Source organism: Schistocerca nitens, chromosome 8 (genome assembly GCF_023898315.1).
Source record: "Schistocerca nitens isolate TAMUIC-IGC-003100 chromosome 8, iqSchNite1.1, whole genome shotgun sequence".
Taxonomy (NCBI): domain Eukaryota; kingdom Metazoa; phylum Arthropoda; class Insecta; order Orthoptera; family Acrididae; genus Schistocerca; species Schistocerca nitens.
This window is the reverse complement of record NC_064621.1, coordinates 339,045,381-339,063,863: the sequence shown is the minus strand read 5'-3', so window position 1 is coordinate 339,063,863 and position 18,483 is coordinate 339,045,381. Positions and strand designations below refer to the sequence as shown.

Sequence of the window (18,483 nt, the reverse complement as noted above, 5' to 3'; positions counted from 1 at the left end):
ATCTAATCTGGTGCTCAATGCTCTCTGACTTGCAAAGCACTGTATCTCTACACCCATACAATCTCTGAACCATTTATGTCTGTGGGCCATCTAAAGATGCAAATATGCATATTAATCACAACCCTTGGGTTTTTTTGCTGTAGCATCCTGTAATAGTTTTATTACTGTTTAAAATTTGTAATTCCAGGGCCATATTACATTAACAAGTCATAATTACACCTCGTTCATAAGACACCAAAACTCAAAACCGACAACTGGCTAATTCCCACACAAAACTGGAAGGTAATCCACAAATCCACCTAAAGAATTAGGTGTAAGCTCTTAAAACACGCTGTGGGAGGAAATAAAAATGCCACAGTCTAACACTGACAAGAAAAGGTTAAACTTCGTAATGCAACATCTGACAGTAACATGTATCCAATGTGCACATAAGTGAAAACCACAGATGCTATCCAAGTATAACAACCCGAACAACCAGAAATAAAAGCACTGCCAAAAGCTCACAATGAGGGACTGAGCAATCTGCTGTTGTACTTGCTTCCTGCCTTTTCAGTTATTAAATACTTTATTTGGGCACACAAACTATACAAATAAAATTATCATTAGTTACATTGTCCACTGATTATGAACACTCTCAATAAAAACTTCCTGGCAGATTAAAACTGTGTGCCGGACCGAGACTCGAACTCGGGACCTTTGCCTTTCGCGGGCAAGTGCTCTACCATCTGAGCTACCGAAGCACGACTCACGCCCGGTCCTCACAGCTTTACTTTTGCCAGTATCTCATCTCCTACCTTCCAAACTTGCCCGCGAAAGGCAAAGGTCCCGAGTTCGAGTCTCGGTCGGGCACACAGTTTTAATCTGCCAGGGAGTTTCATATCAGCGCACACTCCGCTGCAGAGTGAAAATCTCATTCTGGAAACTCTCAATAAAAGCTTGAGACATGTTTTGGAAAAAAGCTGGCCCACACTGACTGATGTCAGCATCTTTACCATGCTATTTCCAAAGGTGGATTTTAATACAACTTTCTAAAACTGCACTAGGTTTCTCTTTATTACTTTGATTACAGAATTTAGCTTACTATTTGTGGAGTCCTGAATGCAGGCACTTGTGTGGCAAGAAAACTATCTCCTAATTCATCATCCAACATGCACAGTAATAAATGATCTCTCACACATGATTGCACATCTAAAACAAGCAGTACCTTAACATTACAAATTAATATATTGACCTGTGACTTAATGAAATTCACAAACCTCATGCTTGCGTGATGCATCCTGTAGTGCTTTTAGTTGATACAAACGATCATCAGCTCGAATATGACCACGATTAACATCATCAACAGCTTGCCAGAAGAAAAAAGTTGTCGCTTGATCATCACAAGCAAGTTTTAATTCCTTCTGAAGACAGAACAGCCACCGTCGTAAACAGAGACACGTAGATGTTGCTGTGCTGTAGTTCTGTATGTAAAGGTTGTGAGGATACTCCGTAGGCAGAAGTTTCCGCTCTAAGGAAGAATTTAATCTTTTTAAAAGGAATGTACAGAAAGTTAACAATGTCTACAGTTAACAAGTCAGCAACATCTGATCTCTTACGAAGTTAATAAAGACACCAATCATATCTTTCACTCATTTCTAGGTAAGGAGGAAAAAACGTCATCACTTATATACATATCATTTAAAATTTGAGAAATCATCCATTTATACATCGCTAAAGTCTTAAAAATATTTAATATCTATCCATTTTATATTAAACAAAACACAACCACATAATGAACAACTTCCCAATGTGCTTGGGTAATAGTCCTTTCAAGCGCACTGTATGATTTTAGAGCTTAAGTCAATCAATTCTAAAGCTGCTACCACAGCTGAAGACTTCTGTTAAGTGAGTGTACTCCCAGAAGAAGGCAAGCTTCATTGTTTGTAGATTTTTCAGTCACTGCTCTGTATGACTAATGCCAGTTGCAAATGGAAATATGAAAATGTACATTTACAGCATGTGCATGTATCCAGGTAACTATAACTAAAAAGGAACAAAGTATTCCTTCTCAATTTCTGTGAGGTTTGTTCAATATAGCCTTCTTGTATTTAAGCTGAACTTACCGAAATTGTATTCAACAATTTCAAAGAGGTAGAAGTATCTTGCTGTGTTTTTGTTCATGCGTATTTTGTCAACAACTGCAGCATAAACTTCTTCAGTGTTGGCATTTTTCTTGACACTTACTATGACAATTTCTCTGTCTGGTAACATGATTTTCAAATCTACAGGTGAGATGTAGCCCTGTGAAAAGAAAACATTGACATAAATGCTACTAGAAATATGAATATCAGCTCAGGGGTTTAAATTTAATTTCATTGTTACTATAAGATGAGACACAATTTCAGACAGAAATATCACTAATCAGAATCACTGAGTAAAAGAGAAACAGAACAAAAGTGGATAACAAATGTAAACATGTTGACCTCCCTTCACTACAACAATTCACTAATATGCATACAGCAAAGAGAAAAAACGCGCATACATTTTCACTATTCTACCTCTGTAGTAACTAAAAGAAGGTAGAAAAGTAAAGTAATGACAACAATGTGAAGTAAAACATACTTACAACTAAGTAGTTCAGGAGGGTAAGGTACACATGACTGAATGAAGGGTGAAAGATGGCTATAAAGAAGTGAAGCCAAGTAAATGAGCTCTATACCCTAAAAGAGGAAAGTGTCAAAGAAAGCGATAAAGGAATGCAGAAGGTTTATGCAACACAAACAATATGCATACGGGTCCCTCAACTTTGTTCACTGTGATTTACTCCTTTTTTATGATTTCTCTTCAGAGCAAATACAACTTGCTTATAATCCCAGCAATACCAATGCATTGTCCATAATGTGTATTACCACAAGGGGAGGAGTACTTTATGACCGCCCTAAAAAATTAAAACATATCATAACAATAATATATCACTAATTGTTGTTAACTTACATTAACAACATACTATTTAAAGAGGTACTGATGTGTAAGTAGGACCCTAACCCTGAAAATACCAAGTACGATATGCATTGTGGTAAGTCACATCTACTATCTAAGACTTAAATTTTTGGGTTAAGTTTAACTGAAAAATTTAAAACATTTATGAAATTTAGTGGAAGACATTGAAAACAATAATTTCTCTTCAAAATTTTAAATTATGTAGTACCCAACAGGATTACTATATTTTCAATAGACTGGCATAAAGTAATACTCTCCTCACCCAACCCCTGGTGTTGCAACCGTTGGTAACATCTCTTTATCTTTCAGGTTTTTCAGCTTTATTCTATGCGGTCATTGTCCACGCAAAGAAAAACATGTAAGGAGTCAGCAAAAGTTAGATTGTAGAACCATCACTACAGCTGTTGAAGGAAAAAAAAAAGAGCCACAGGATATAAGATGAACAGTGGAATGTAAAATAGAAGGATGTAGAAAGCAAGGTGATAAAGATATGAGATTAATAATGTACAATCAGTGAAATGACAATATCATTCGTATTAGAGACTAAGAAACGCATGAAAAAAGACAAAAGAATGAAGTTACAACAAGCAGCAGGAAGTACTTTCTTAGTACATCCAATGTAGCTCCATAAACATATACTAATTTGGTCAAAATCAAACAATGGAAAATCCAGAATGGAATGTGACAATACTATGTCACAGGCAACTGAAACCACACTGCGAGCAGCAGCACCAGTGCATGATGGGAGTGGCAAGTGGGTGGGGGTAATGAGGAGGCTGGGGTGGGTAGGAGGAGGGATAGTACGGTGAGGGTGGCGGACAGTGAAGTGCTGCAGGTTAGATGGAGGGCAGGGAAGAGGTGGGGAGGGGAGGGGGGGGGGAGCAGAGGAAAAAGAGAGAAATAAAGAGACTGGATGTGGTGGTGGAATGACGACTGTGAAATGATGGCTGGATGGGTGAGGACAGTGACTAATGAAGGTTGAGGCCAGGAGGGTTATGGGAACCTAGGATGTACTGCAGGGAAAGTTCCCAGCTGCACAATTCAGAAAAGCTGGTGTTGGTGAGAAGGATCTATTAGGTGCAGGCTGTGAAGCAGTCACTGGAATGAAGCATATCATGTTTGGCAGTGTGTTCAGAATAGGGTGATCAAGTTATTTCTTGGACACAGTTTGTCAGTGGCCATTCATGTGGTCAGACATGGCTACATAGAATGCAGCACAGTGGTTGCAGCTTAGCTTGTAGGTCACATGATTGGTTTCACAGACAGCCCTGCCTTTGACGGGACAGGTGATGTTAGTGACCGGACTGGAATAGGGGGTGGTGGGAGGATGTATGGGGCAGGTCTTGCATCTAGGTCTGTTAAAAGGGTATGAGCCATGAGGTAAGGGATTGGAAGCAGGGGTTGTGTAAGGATGAGCGAGTATATTGTGTAGGTTCGGTGGAAGGTGGAATGCATTTGTGGGAAGGACAAGCTTAAATTTCACAAGAAAGAGGAAGGTGGGGGCAGTGCTCATTAGAAGCTGGGGTTGAAGCAGTCTTCACCATTCCCAGCCCCTTCTCAATAACACATCACTGTGAACTATTTCTTTGCACCTTTTGTACCTAGCACTGCGGTGACACCACTTAACGTGTGCCTCAATGTTTCGCCTTATAGTGATGGATTTTTGTTAAGGCCCACATTAAGAGTCAAACAATTACATTTATTAATTACCTGGTAATTGTACATAATTGAAGTGTTCGTAAACTGATAATAAATACTGGAATTAGTTCTGCCAATTGCAGGCATGTAAACTGAATACATTACAACTACCTCATTTTCACAGAATGTTCTTTTTTGTACTATGCTTATTCAGTTTCAGTTGCCCTTTACAACACACAATAATAAAACAAATAATGTTTTTCTATCACTATAATTAAAATAAAGACCAGGTCTTTAAACATGTCTGCTTGTGTATGTATATGTGTGGATGGATATGTGTGTGTGTGTGCGCGCGAGTGTATACCTGTCCTTTTTTCCCCCTAAGGTAAGTCTTTCCGCTCCCGGGATTGGAATGACTCCTTACCCTCTCCCTTAAAACCCACATCCTTTCGTCTTTCCCTCTCCTTCCCCTCTTTCCTGATGAGGCAACAGTTTGTTGCGAAAGCTTGAATTTTGTGTGTTTGTTTGAGTGTCTATCGACCTGCCAGCGCTTCGTTTGGTAAGTCACATCATCTTTGTTTTTAGATATATTAAGCAGTATACATATAGAGACTTGGGAGGGTCATTATGTTTAATAGGCTGAAGTGCTCCTTACAAGTTTCTCTTGGACCCAATCCCTGTAAACAACTAATTGCTTTTTTTTTTTTTTTTTTTTTGCCATTTGAACACACAGTTTGTGCTTGTTGAATTACCGCATAACAGAATTACATATTGTAGTTGTGATAGAGAGAATGCATAGTAGCACAGCATCAATAAACTTCTACCGATAGAATATCTTAGCTTATACAGCACGAATATCACATGTGCAAGTTTGCCTGTCATATGGCTTACATCCCATGAGAGTCTTTGGTCTATTTTTAGTCCCAATAGTTCGACACTGTGATTCTATTCTTTATGTATCTTCAGATTGAAATAAATTTCCTCTGTTTTTGTATTGTTTATACTTAACTGGTTATCAATACACTACACCCTACATTTTTCAAAAAGTTAATTATTTTTGTTTACCACCTCTTGCATACTCTAACCTGTGGAGATCATGGTCGTATCAGCAGCATGTAAGACTTTTTGTAGGCTATATAGTTTGAGAAGCCATTAACACAGACAATGAAGAGAAAGGATCCATGAATGGAGCCCTGTGGAATTCCTCTCTTAATTTTCAATAGTTCTGACCTTTCATTGCTCATATACACTAACTGTTGCTGTTAGGGAAGCTTGATTGTCACGAAGTGTGCACTTGTTCATCCAAAGCAAATTAATGGCCCCAAATGTCTTGCTTCAGGGTTCCAAAAACAAGGAAATCAGGTGGGGAGAGATTATGATCGATGGAGTATATGTAAAGGCTTCCCAGCGAAACCTGGCAGCGAACTCCTAACGTGGGCCCACCCACGTGTTGCCAAAGTTGTTTCAAGTACCCTGCTCCAGTTTCACTGGGAAGCCCTTACACATCCTCCATTAAGCAGGGTGTTCAGCTGTCTATTAACTACATGGGTTGGGCTATCCATACAGTTAATCGCCAGGCATAGAGGGGTTTGTACTTTGTGGATCTTTAGTTGTCCACATAGTGGTGTCTCTGGGTTCATCAGCATTTACTTTCTTTTTTTCACAATCACAAACAACTAATTCTGATGCCACTTTTGCACGCTGCAATAAAACAATTAGTTCCTGTATGACTTCCAACAAATTCTCATGTTTTACTCCCCAGTTAGACAAAAAGTATGAAACATGCAGTTTCCAATTACTGTAGATATTATTAATCATGAAAACAATTGCATAATTTGAAGTAAGTGGTTTCAGTCTCCTGTTACCCTATTTCTGTACAGCTTCTACTAAATCAAGATCTTTTGAATGTTCCGTTATTGACACCTCATCAAAAGATATTATATTTGCCATTCCTATGGATGTCTGTGCACGAATTTCCTGTTAGTTTGACCAAAAAGATTTTTGAGAAGACTGGTAGGAACTTTATGACACCAGTCCATTATCTAACTGTAGACAGCACTGGTAATACAATATCCAATTTACATAAAAAATCAAATGCTGCTGCAATTTGTAAAATTACTTTAGAAATAGATTTTATCAACTTAGGAGCACACAGCCAGTGCACTGGAGTAATCAGGAGGGTAACTTAAGCTGCTAAATATATGTTACCCATAATTATAAATTAAAAGCGTGACATTGTGCATGTTCTAAGTATTAATTTACTTCATGAAACAGTTTACAGCTTACAAAACCATATTCAGTCAATGGCTCTGTAAGCCAAAAATCTGTCAACAAAATTAATAAATTAATACTGTAGAGCAGACACAATATTGTGCTTCTTATTTAAAGAAAGTGATTATGCTCAAATAAAATAATGCAGAAGATTGTAATTTATATAAAATTTCCTGAGCTTCCTGAATCTGTTCCTTCTTTTGCTGTCCTGCTGTGTGATTATTTCCTTGTCAAGCTGATGCAGTCTGATAAGTTGTGGTAGAAATAAATTCATCAATAACCTCCTCTGTAGCTAAAGGCCATTTATTTTTCCACATTACTGTAAAGTTTGTTTATTTTTTCAATGTTTGGCTTTTATTTCACAATTTGTATGCTCTGAGGCAAGTTGCATCAGTGGTAACAGGAAGCTAATGGTTTACTACAACTGTGAGCAGGCAGTGACACAGGAAAAACTATTTTCAGTAATAATTTGTGTTGAAGCAGCTGTGTAGAAAGTTTTATCTGTAACTTCAGATTCAAGTGTACTAAACAGTGCAGATGTTAAAAATTATGTTTCAATATCTGCAGAAGAGTTATGAAGCAAATTATCTGTTAACTGAAAAACTTAAGCAGGATGTCCTTGAGAACTAATTCTCATGTATCGGAATTATGGGTTTAAATGATGATCATCCCAATGCATTACAATTTTGGTACATTATGGACAAGTATTTGTCAACAGCATTCAATATTAAGAGAAACAATGAAAGTCAGAGTGAAGAGTGTCCGAGTGCTTCCAGAGATAATGGTGATAACTTGTAGCTAGAATGCACAGAGTTTTGTTCCACTGCAGAACTCTTAAGGTTGTTAACAAAGGACAGTGAAACTGAGGATAATTGTTCTGAAGAAGCACTTGAATTTGATGTAGCAAGCTGGTACAAGTTAGAAGACAAAATGAGTCCGAAGGAACTGTTATTTAGCAGGGGTATGAAACTTTCAAACTGTGAGGTTCTTGTAACACATCATCTTGGATATAAGCAATGAATAAACAGTCTTGATCACATAACTATTTTATTTAAAACTGGTGACCAGTTTCGATCCATTGCACTTAGATCATCTTCAGACCTAGTACTCCATGATGGTGACAGGAGTTGGGCTGGCCGAGCAGGCTGCTCTAGAGAGATGTTATCTCTAGAGCAGCCTGCTCAGCCAGCCCAGCTCCTATCACCATCATGGAGTACTAGGTCTGCAGATAATCTAGTACAAAGAATGATCTACGTACAATGGATCGAAACTGGTCACCACTTTAAATAAAATGTTTACGCAATCAAGACTGTTTAGCAAAAAAATAATTTTTATTGACGTATCTGAGATCTCTGTTTCCTAGCACAATCTTCCAGAAAATGTAACAGAGAAATATTCTGTGAATTTTCATGGAGCATACAAATTATGAAATACAAACCAGATACTGAAAAAAGTAAACAACTATTACAATAATATGCAGCATAATGCAGGACTTTTAACTAAAGATAAGGTTAGTGATTGATTTGTTTGTAACATGACTTATCAGACTGCATCAGCTTAGCAAGGAAATAATCGCACAGCAAAATGGCAAAAGACAGAACAGCCTCAAGAAGTTACAGAAATATTGTAATAATTACAACCATGAGCCTTATTTTATTTGATCATAACGAATAAAAATTTTCTTAATTGAAGAAGTTCTTAGGAACATTAACCTACATGTGGTTTAAAGGAAAAATACACTTGGAAACTGTCCTGACAATAGTAAGAGGTAAAAATAAAACAGAAATGTAAAGTGTAATTTTTTAACAGCCATCATCATCTGACATTCATTAAATCTGTAGTAAATATCATCTATTTGCATAATCATCTAAATGAACATGGGAATTTCATTATTTGGTTCAGTAGTAGCAACACAGGTGGCAGATTGTTCTGTTCACAGGTAGGATACTACAGAAATGCTATCAGTCTGCAATGCAGATTGCTTAAAAATCACTTGTGCAATACAGGTACTGTTCAAGATCGTGTAATCCATACCAAATAAGACAAACAGATGATAATGAATGTATACAAAGAAGGGCAGGACAAATGGCCCATCCATCTGAGTCACGGACAAGTGTCATGGAAGTGATGAAAAAACTGACCTGTGAACACTTGAAGATATGAGGGTGATTCAAATGAAAGCCTATCATATTTTTATTTGTAGCAATGAACAAAAAAAATTGGATGTAGTTTTCTACAGAATATCCCTGACATTGAATGCACATATTCCACCACTTCAGAATGGCATAGATACCATGATGAAAGAATTCTTTTGGTCATATGTGCAGCCAGTCGTGCACAATGGTTTTCACCTCATTGTCACTTCTGAAATGCCTGACTCTCACTGCTTATTTGAGAGCACTGAACAGCTGAAACTCACTAGGGGCACGGTCTGGTGAATAACAAGAATGTACAACACATTCCAATTTAATTTCTTGAATAGACTCTACTGTCTTATGGGCTGTATGTGGTCGGACGTTGTCATGCAGTAGCAGTACTCCTGAAGTCCAAGACCTCATTGTTTACTCCTGATGGCAGGGCAAAGTTTATTTTTCGGCAGGTCTTACTAATAAGTATTCGCTACTATCACTCCCCTAGCCATGTAATGCTCCAAAATTACTCCATTTGCATCCAAGAAGAGAACAAGCATGACTTTTCCAGCAGTCGGCTGAGTGTGGAATTCTTTTCGTTTTGGCAGTGAGCTGAGGCATCATTCCTTGCTTTAGCTTTTCATTTCTGGTTGATGATAATGGATCCAAGTCTCATTGTCTGTAACAATTTTTCCCATATGTGGAAATGATGCAAAAGTTCTTCACAGGCATTGAAACAACAGTCTCTCAATTCAGCAGTCAACTGACGTGGCACCCGTCTTGCAGACACCTTACTTAAGTGCAGTACACTATGAGAAAAATTCTGTAATGAACCAATACTAATCTTCAAACTTATGGCTATTTTGTTCACAGTTGTGTGTCTGTTGTCCATTACTAGCTCCTCCACTAAGCAACGTTCTTGTCCATCACTTCATGATGAGCCTGTCCTGTTCTTGGGGCATCCTCCACAGACGTTACACAATTTATAAATTTCTTACACTTTTGTACACTTGCTGTAATGATAAACATGAATCACTATACTACACTGTCATTCTGTAATCAATTTCAATTGATCTGACACCTTCAAGTGATGAATGTAGAAATATTCTAAAACACCATATGTATAACTCCCATAGGGTAACAAGGACAAGTGAAGAGAAACAGTTAATCAACCACTTTTCCTGTGCTCAGTACACTAACTGAACAGGAAGGAGCATTGACAATGAGAAGTACCCTTCACCATGCAGTTCACAATGGTTTGTGGAGTATGGGTACAGACACAAATATAGTTTATAACACTTATATTTGATATCCTATCAATGACGACCTTACTTGGGGGGACAGTGGGGGAGAGTGGGAGGGAGGGGGAGAGTGGGAGGGAGGGAGAGAGTGGGAGGGAGGGGGAGAGTGGGAGGGAGGGGGAGAGGGGGAGGGAGGGGGAGGGAGGGGGAGAGGGGGAGGGAGAGGGGGAGGGAGGGGGAGAGGGGGAGGGAGAGGGGGAGGGAGGGGAGAGGGGGAGGGAGGGGGAGAGGGGGAGGGAGGGGGAGAGTGGGGGAGAGAGGGGGAGGGAGAGAGGGGGAGAGGGAGGGAGGGGGAGGGGGGAGAGAGGAGGGAGAGGGAGGGGAGAGGGAGAGGGAGAGGGGGAGAGGGGGGTAGGAAGGGAGAGGGGGGAGAGGGAGAGAGAGGGGGAGGGGGAGCAGGAGAGGGGGAGGGGGAGCAGGAGAGGGGGGAGGAGAGAGAGAGAGAGAGAGAGAGAGAGAGAAGGGGGGAGGCGGAAGTTAATGAGGCAGAAAATAATGTTTAACACAAGTAAAGGTCTGGAATTTTTGTACTGTAAAGAGGAATGTACAACTTCCAAAATATGTTAAAAAAACTTAAAATTTAGCATATTACATCAGCCTGAAGCTTGGAAAACTTTCATAACTCTTACCCGATTGCATTTTCATATGAACTTCTAGCTCATTATTTGTACGAGCTATGGCACACAGTTTGCTCGTGCATGATGTCATGCACAAATGTGCATATATTTGTCCACCTGAGTGGACATCCTCCTTTCTTTGTTTCGTTCTCCCATGCGCTCAGGGAAGGCTGCCACAAATTTTCACCAACCAGGATGCCACTCAGTTGTCATTGTGGAAATAAAGGTGCAATGCTGTCGATGCCTTGTGGCAGTTCCATGAGGAGGGCTGACTGCTAGAGAAAGTGGTAGGTCAGTCTGGTTCTTATGTGATCAAGGTCATTTGCAGGCACTGGTCTGATTTGTCAGCCAGAGGCACAGCAGAATTTCATGGGTAGCTGTGTGGAATAAATGGGCTGTGCATGCGCTGTATCAGCAGACAGAAACTGATATAATCCTGCATCAATCATTTACGAGAACCAAGCAGTGTTGTGTGTCTGCTGAAGCCTCAGATTCAAGTATCCCAGGAAGAGGATTTCTCCCCTCACGTTCTGCCTACTGTGGAGACTGTATCATCTCTTTACCTCTAAGTCCATGTCCATGTCCATGCAGCTATACAGCCCACTTACCCCTCCCCCACCTCAAACCTGCATTGATGACATGTTAAAACCTGAAGGTGCTCTGTATTACCCTGTTCTGAGCCACAGTAGGTTCTCCTGTGACTAGTTATTTACATGATCATCAACATACTTAAAATTCATCACACTACTTACTCTATTACTTTTGACTTTACATCGTGCAATGTCTAAGGAAGGAACTATGTTGCCAGCACTGAACTGTAGAGTTGATTACCACTTTTTGTCAAAATTTTGAAGTTCATGAATCATGCTTTCATTGTTGTTGTTGTTGTTGGTGGTGGTGGTGGTGGTAATGGTGTTTCAGTACTTTATAATTATACACATCTTTTTTGTTGCAAATATTTTTGCAATGTGTTTCATCCCACTAGTTTAATCACCAGGTCTTTGTCTTGCCACAAATCTCTTTAATTTATTTGGTTTTTCTTGGTTTCTTATATCAATAAGCTTTCTAGTTACAGTACAAGATATGTTACATCATCAATGACAGCAGGGATCATTCTCATTTGCTCTGGTGATAAATATCGTAACATTATTTTTTACGATAATAGATGACTATTATAATACAGGGGAAAGGTACAAAATTCTCAGTCTCGTGTATAGTTGTTGACGTCAATGATCTTTCCCCCACCCCCACCCACCCCACCTTTATGTTCCCGATGTTGTTCAATGACACAAATCAACTGTTAACATTGTCTGATTTGCAGTATAGTTTTTCATAGCACTTTTTAAGCAGTAATGTTGTAAATGGTTCATTGAAATGGCTGACTTTAAATAACATGTTATCATAAAATACTTGGTTTTAAACAGTTTCTCACCTAAGGGAATTCATCCAAAGTCAGTCAAGCTTTTCAAAGTCTTCTCCTTTATTTTCAATGTGTAAGATATGGGAAGTTACCCATGTGGAGGGCACCAGTGACTGCATCCACAGATATTGGAACTAGAAACTCAACACCTATCACACAAATGGATAGACTTTAGTTATGGAGAGAGGTATTGCAGAAGTAGGGCTGTGATGGTGGGTCTTGAGTTGTGCTTGGGTAGCTCAGTAAACAGAGAACTTGCCCAGATTCAGGTCCTGGCTTAGCACACAGTTTTAATTTGTCAGGAAGTTTCAAACGAGTCTGCACTCTGCTGCAGAGTGGAAATTCATGTGGCGATATTTATGACTTCTTCCATAACCTATACAAATGAAATTTCTAATACACTACGATCACCAAAGATACATACCACAAATTCCAATACACACAAGCTTGATTTGAAAGAAGACTGAGCTAAACACCACTGTAAACTTCAAAGACCAAAAACACAATGTACAGATTAATTTTGTTTGTTAGATACTGTCATTCACGGATATCTGAATGAAAGTAATTTTCAGTTAATGGATGAAACACCAAAGTACTGTTATTACCTACACACAATCAAATTGTTCACTTCAAATTTGTCTCTTAACTAGAAAATGTCCAGAGAATCTTTCACTTGCAAATAAGACATCAAGCCGACAATTGAGTTAACTTCATTAGTTAATATGAGCATCTAATTCTTGAAAATCTGTTAGTATTTCTGAATAACCACTCCAGCAACTAAAAAGTTCTTCATTTTACTTCAGGAGTTGTTTTGGCTTCCATACTGAAACCATTTTCTACTGGAACCTGAAAAATAATACTGCAATGAAACAAAGCCCAAAAAATCTTAAAATTGTGTTGCGACAATGAAAAGTCAATAAACCTTTTCTTTTTTCCCCATCACAGGACAATTTTCAGACTCCACTAGAAACCACCCTCAATATAAAAGCTGAAACAAGACATGGAGTAAAATAAAGAACTTTTTAACAACTGAAGCAGCTAGTCATCAATTCAGCACAGCTGCAGAGAAGCAGTGCATAGAGTGTTTTTATTTTTTAAATAAAAACTTTATTTTATGCTTTCACAAAGTTAGCCAATTTTACCCCCTTGGGCATTTTCAAGCTACCTCTGTCTCTGTTGATATGTTGGCAAATCTATAAATTCTTCAGTTGTTCTTAGGTTGTCAAAAAAAGCTGATGGCACAATTAGTTGATGGTCCACTTAAGCTTACTCACCTTACTAGTAATCTATCTGATGACAATACTGTGTACCTAAGCTGATTTACAACAAAGGTAGATGAACAGCGTTTGGATTCATTTCTTTAGCTCTTAAAAAGGATAATACTGCATTTTCATCTTAATTCTGGGCTCACCTGCTCATCATCAGCATCTGTTAGGAACTCCTGCATAATATCACTCTCTGCTATGACTCTGACAGCACATACTTTTTCCAAATACTGTTCCAGTCCTCTCCTCCTAGCATCCAGTTGTTGTTCACTTAACCTACAAATGGAATCATATAAAAAGTTTTGTTACTCAGGTTGTAAAATTATAATGATTTTTTTTCAGTGTATCACATAATATAACTTATTTTGTGTATAAAATAAGTACAATACATGTGCATAATTAAGCATTACATGTAGTTTTTCCTTTGATAGTGAATATATGAAAAGCAAACATTGCTATAATTAGCATGTGGGCACGATCACTTATCAGTTACCTGTGGTAATCCCAACAGAAGCATCAAAGTGAAATTGAAAACTTTAATCTTGCAAAATAGTGGCTCTTAATAGAATAAAATCTGTGCCATGTGATGCAATCAGTCCCTTAAAATGCCCACATTGTTCTGCCCATAAACCACCACCAAATACAGTACAATAAAAAATGAGGCATAATGAAACTGCAGGTGACTTCATCAAACAGTGTGAAGTAGCAGTTGCAACAAGTTTGCTTTCTTATGCGTCCCACTGTCATAAACCTTACTTGTCACTGGAAACATGAGATAAAGTTACATTAAAATCCATATTCATTGGTTCCACAGATAATACTGACCAAAGTGGCAAAGTAATTAAGAACCTGGACACTCATTCACAGGGGAAAAGATACAGACAATTACCTTTCATATCCTTCCCTAAACTGAACACTTATGTTCAGTCTCAATGACCTTATCTGCACCACAACATTAAATCCTTATTTTTCTTTCTTCCTCAGATAATGTCTAAACTGGAATATCTCTACATCATTTTCAACTACTGATACATTCTTTATGTTCATCATAGATATGAAGAGGATCTAATGTTACTTGCCTTGTCCCATTAAGAAATAAAGCTACTTACGTGAATGGCCATTTGCCGGGAAGCTTAGGAAAGCTGAAACCTATAAATTCCTTCTTTAGGTTAAGGTTTAAATTAGCAAATTCACGGTATCTGCGTGAACACAGATGCCTGCCTGCCATATATATGTTGTACACCTGCAAAAGTGCAAAACATGCAATAAATCTTTTGCAATGTATCAGTAGTGTGAAAACAGTTATAGCAGTCATACTTACGACATATCTATCACCTCCTTTCTCCACGTAATGGTAATCTGGTACAGAAATTGGAAGTGAACGCTTTTCGCTGTAGTCTATGTATGTGTATCCTGCTGGGTCTTCTACAGGCTCCAACCTCTCAGCCTCCTGAAATTTTGTCCCTTACAGTGATTCATATTTCCCCACACACAGAGTTACATACATCCCTTGTCAATACTTTAATATTACAGTTTTACACAATGAACTAATTAACTTGGCTTATTTACCAAGCTAACAACAATCTGTGCTATTTACAAGTCCTCCAGCCAAAAGAAAATCAGTGTTCTGTATATCAAAGGAAGATAAATATTACAAAAATATGGTTTTAGAGGATACCAGACGTCTTAGAGAATCAATATTTGTTGTACATATGTGATGTTGCACATAGTAATGGTTCTACACTAGAGAGGGAAGGAAAAAAAAAAACATTAGCAAAGACAGCGACTTCTAACCTGAAAGCCTAGTTACATATTTTACATTTTACAAACAGTAACTATGTCATTACAGGTCACTAATAAGTTCAATTATAATCCCAACAATCTCAATGATGTCTGTGATGATACTGTCAATTACAAAACAGCAGCTTGTTTTTGTGAAGGGGATAGTATGCTACTACCACCAGTATATGAATCTAACACTGAGCATATTAAAAGCATCTCTCCTCATAATAAATTTGTTACAAAAGATAGCCAAGAATTATTTATGACTGAATCAGGTGTCACTTCAATTGTTACAGAAATGCTGCTCAAGATATATTAAGAGCCCACATAGTGACTGGTTGCTTATCTCCACCCCAGCCTCCTCCTTACCCCCACCACCTAGTATGCTTCTCCCAACATGCACTGCTGCTCACAGTCTGGCCCTGGCAGCCAGAGTCTGTGATCGTGTGTGTGAGTGAGTGAGTGAGTGTCTATGTGTCTTTGTGTGTATATTGTCTGCTCTGATGAAGTCCTGTTTGGCTGAAAGCTTTGTTTGACAGTCTTTTTGTTGTGCTAACTGCAACTCAGTGTCTCCGCTACATGGGAAGTAGCACCTATCCTGTTCATAATATTGTCATTATTCCATCCTGGATTTTCCAGTGTTTGATTTTGCAATACTGACTCTTTGTTTTATCTTGGAAGACAATCTGAAGAAAGGCAAAACTATGTTTGTAGCATTTGCAAACTTGAAGAAATCTTTTGGCCTTATTGACTGGACTACGCTCTTTGAAATTTTGAAGGTATAAGAATAAAATACAGGGAGTGAATAGTTATCTACAGAAACCAGGCTGCAGCTACGACAACTGAAGGACATAAAATGGAAGCAGAAGTTTAAATGAGTGAGAGAAAAGGTTGTAGCCTGCTGCTGATGTTATTCTATTTGTACACTGTGCAAGCAGTACAGGAAACCAAAGGGAAATTTGGAATGAGAATTATAGATCTGATGGAAGAATAAAAACTTTGAGGTTTGTTATTTCTATAGTAGGAGACCAAAGCTTGAATACACTAAGTTCAACCAGATGTAGGCTGCAGTAGTCATGCACAGATGAAAAGGTTACCTGAGGATAGACTAGCATGGAGAGTTTTCGGATAGAAGACAACAGACAGTTTTAGACCCATTGTAATAACATATTGTACTTTGACTCACCATACCGATGTGCAATGATTGCAAGAGAGCTGGCATATGACATGAGAGCTTTCACGGGTGACCAGACCTCTGATGGAGTAGGATAAGGAATAAGTCTGAAATAGGAAGTGCTGGGTGGTTGGATTGGGAAGATCTTGCACTCGGGTCCTGCAAAGGGATATGATCACTGTGGCAAGGGATTGGGACTGGGAGCAGCATAGGGATGGACTATGATGTTGTGGAGGGTGGGTGGGGTTAAGACCACTTTAGGGTGAGTGGGAAGGATCTTGAGTAGGATGTCACTCAGTTCAGGGCAAGATAATAGATAATTAAAATCCCTGACGGAGGATGTGGTTCAGTTGTTCCAGTCTGTGGTGGTATTGGGTGATGAAGTGGCACTCCTTTGTAGCTGGTTTTTGGGGGTTGTTAGAAGATTGGGGGTGTGTGGAGAAATGGCATGGGAGATTTGTTCGTAGCTTCGGTCTGGGGAATTATGCCTGTCCGTGAAGACCTTGGTGAGACCCTCAGCATACTGGGCATGGCAGTTTTCGTCAATGCAGATACCCTGTCCCAGGGTCGCTAGGCTGTGTGGGAGGAACTTTTTGATGTGGAAGGGATGCCAGATTTCAAAATACAGGAACTGTTGGTGGTTCGTAGTTTTAATGTGGGCAGTAGTGTGGATGGAACCATCACAGAGGAACAGATTAACGTCCAGGAAAGTGGCATGCTGGGTTGAAGAGGACCAGGTGAAGCGAATGGGAGAAGTGTTGAGGTTGTGAAGGAATGGGCATAGGGTGCCTTGGCCCTGCATCTAGACAAAAAGATAACATCAATGAACATGAACCAGATTATGGGTTTAGCATTTTGGGAAGCCAGGAAGGTCTTCTCTAGAGGGTCTGTAAACAGGTTGGCATAGGAGGGTGCCATGTGGTTGCCTGTGCTGATCTGCAGATTTGTTTGAATACCATACTGAAGTAGTAGTGAACAGTAAGGTGTATGACAAATGAGGTAGTGTGTCTGGACTCTGAAGGACGTTGACGTTGGGAGGCAACAGGTTGCGGATGCTGGTCAATGAGGGCCAAAATTCTTTTAGAGGGGGCACAGAACATTTTCTTGCAGATAGGATGATTAGGGCAGGATTTGTTTTGAGGCTGTGTATGGATATCCTTTCTTATGCTGAAAGATTGGTGTTCTAAGGAAGGGACGGCATGTCTTCACTGACAAAAATTCCCTTGCCCAGTATGCTGATGGTCTCACTAAGGCCTCCACAGACAGGCATTATTACCCCGATCTAGTCCACAAACAGATCTCCCGTACTATTTCCTCCACACTCCCACAATCCTTCTACCACCCCCAAGACATAGCTACAAAGGAGTGCCCCTTTGTCAACCTACAGGACCCAAGACTGGAACAACTGAACTATATCCTTTATCAAGGCTTTGATTACCTATCATCTCGCCCTAAAATTATGGACACCTTACCCAGGATCCTTCCCACACCACCTAATGTGGTGTTTGGCCACCCACCCAACTCCCACAATATCCAAAATCAATCACTATCCCACTCCCAATTCAAATATCATATTCCTGTGCAAGACCCAAGTGAAAGACCTTCCCAGTCCACCCATCCATCACCTCCTACTCCAGTCATGTCACCAGCTTATCCTACCCCATCAGAGGCTATGCCACCTGTGGAAGCAGCTACGTCATACACCAGCTCTGCAGCAATCACTGCATAGCTATTATATTGGTTTGGCTACCAACCAGCTGTCCACCAGGACGAATGTCCACTGCCATATTGTCACTAGGAACAAAGTAGACTACCCCGTGGCATAACGGAACACAGCATGCTCTATTCCAACGGCTCCTTCACTACCTGAGCTATCTAGAGTCTCCCCTCTACCACTAGCTTTTATG

General features: G+C 39.4%; 1 protein-coding gene across 2 annotated transcripts in view; it reads right to left on the bottom strand.

The window, feature by feature from the left end:
* Nucleotides 1–18,483, bottom strand: part of LOC126199714 (sorting nexin-27) — a 281,698-nt gene that overhangs the window by 8,867 nt on the left and 254,348 nt on the right. For both annotated transcript variants that reach the window (XM_049936641.1, XM_049936642.1), the window contains exons 3-7: nt 14,942–15,070; nt 14,730–14,863; nt 13,767–13,896; nt 2,103–2,280; nt 1,257–1,507 (exon numbers count right to left, since the gene is read on the bottom strand). In XM_049936641.1, coding sequence (XP_049792598.1) covers nt 1,257–1,507; nt 2,103–2,280; nt 13,767–13,896; nt 14,730–14,863; nt 14,942–15,070 — 822 coding nt within the window. The remainder of the gene's footprint in view (nt 1–1,256; nt 1,508–2,102; nt 2,281–13,766; nt 13,897–14,729; nt 14,864–14,941; nt 15,071–18,483) is intronic.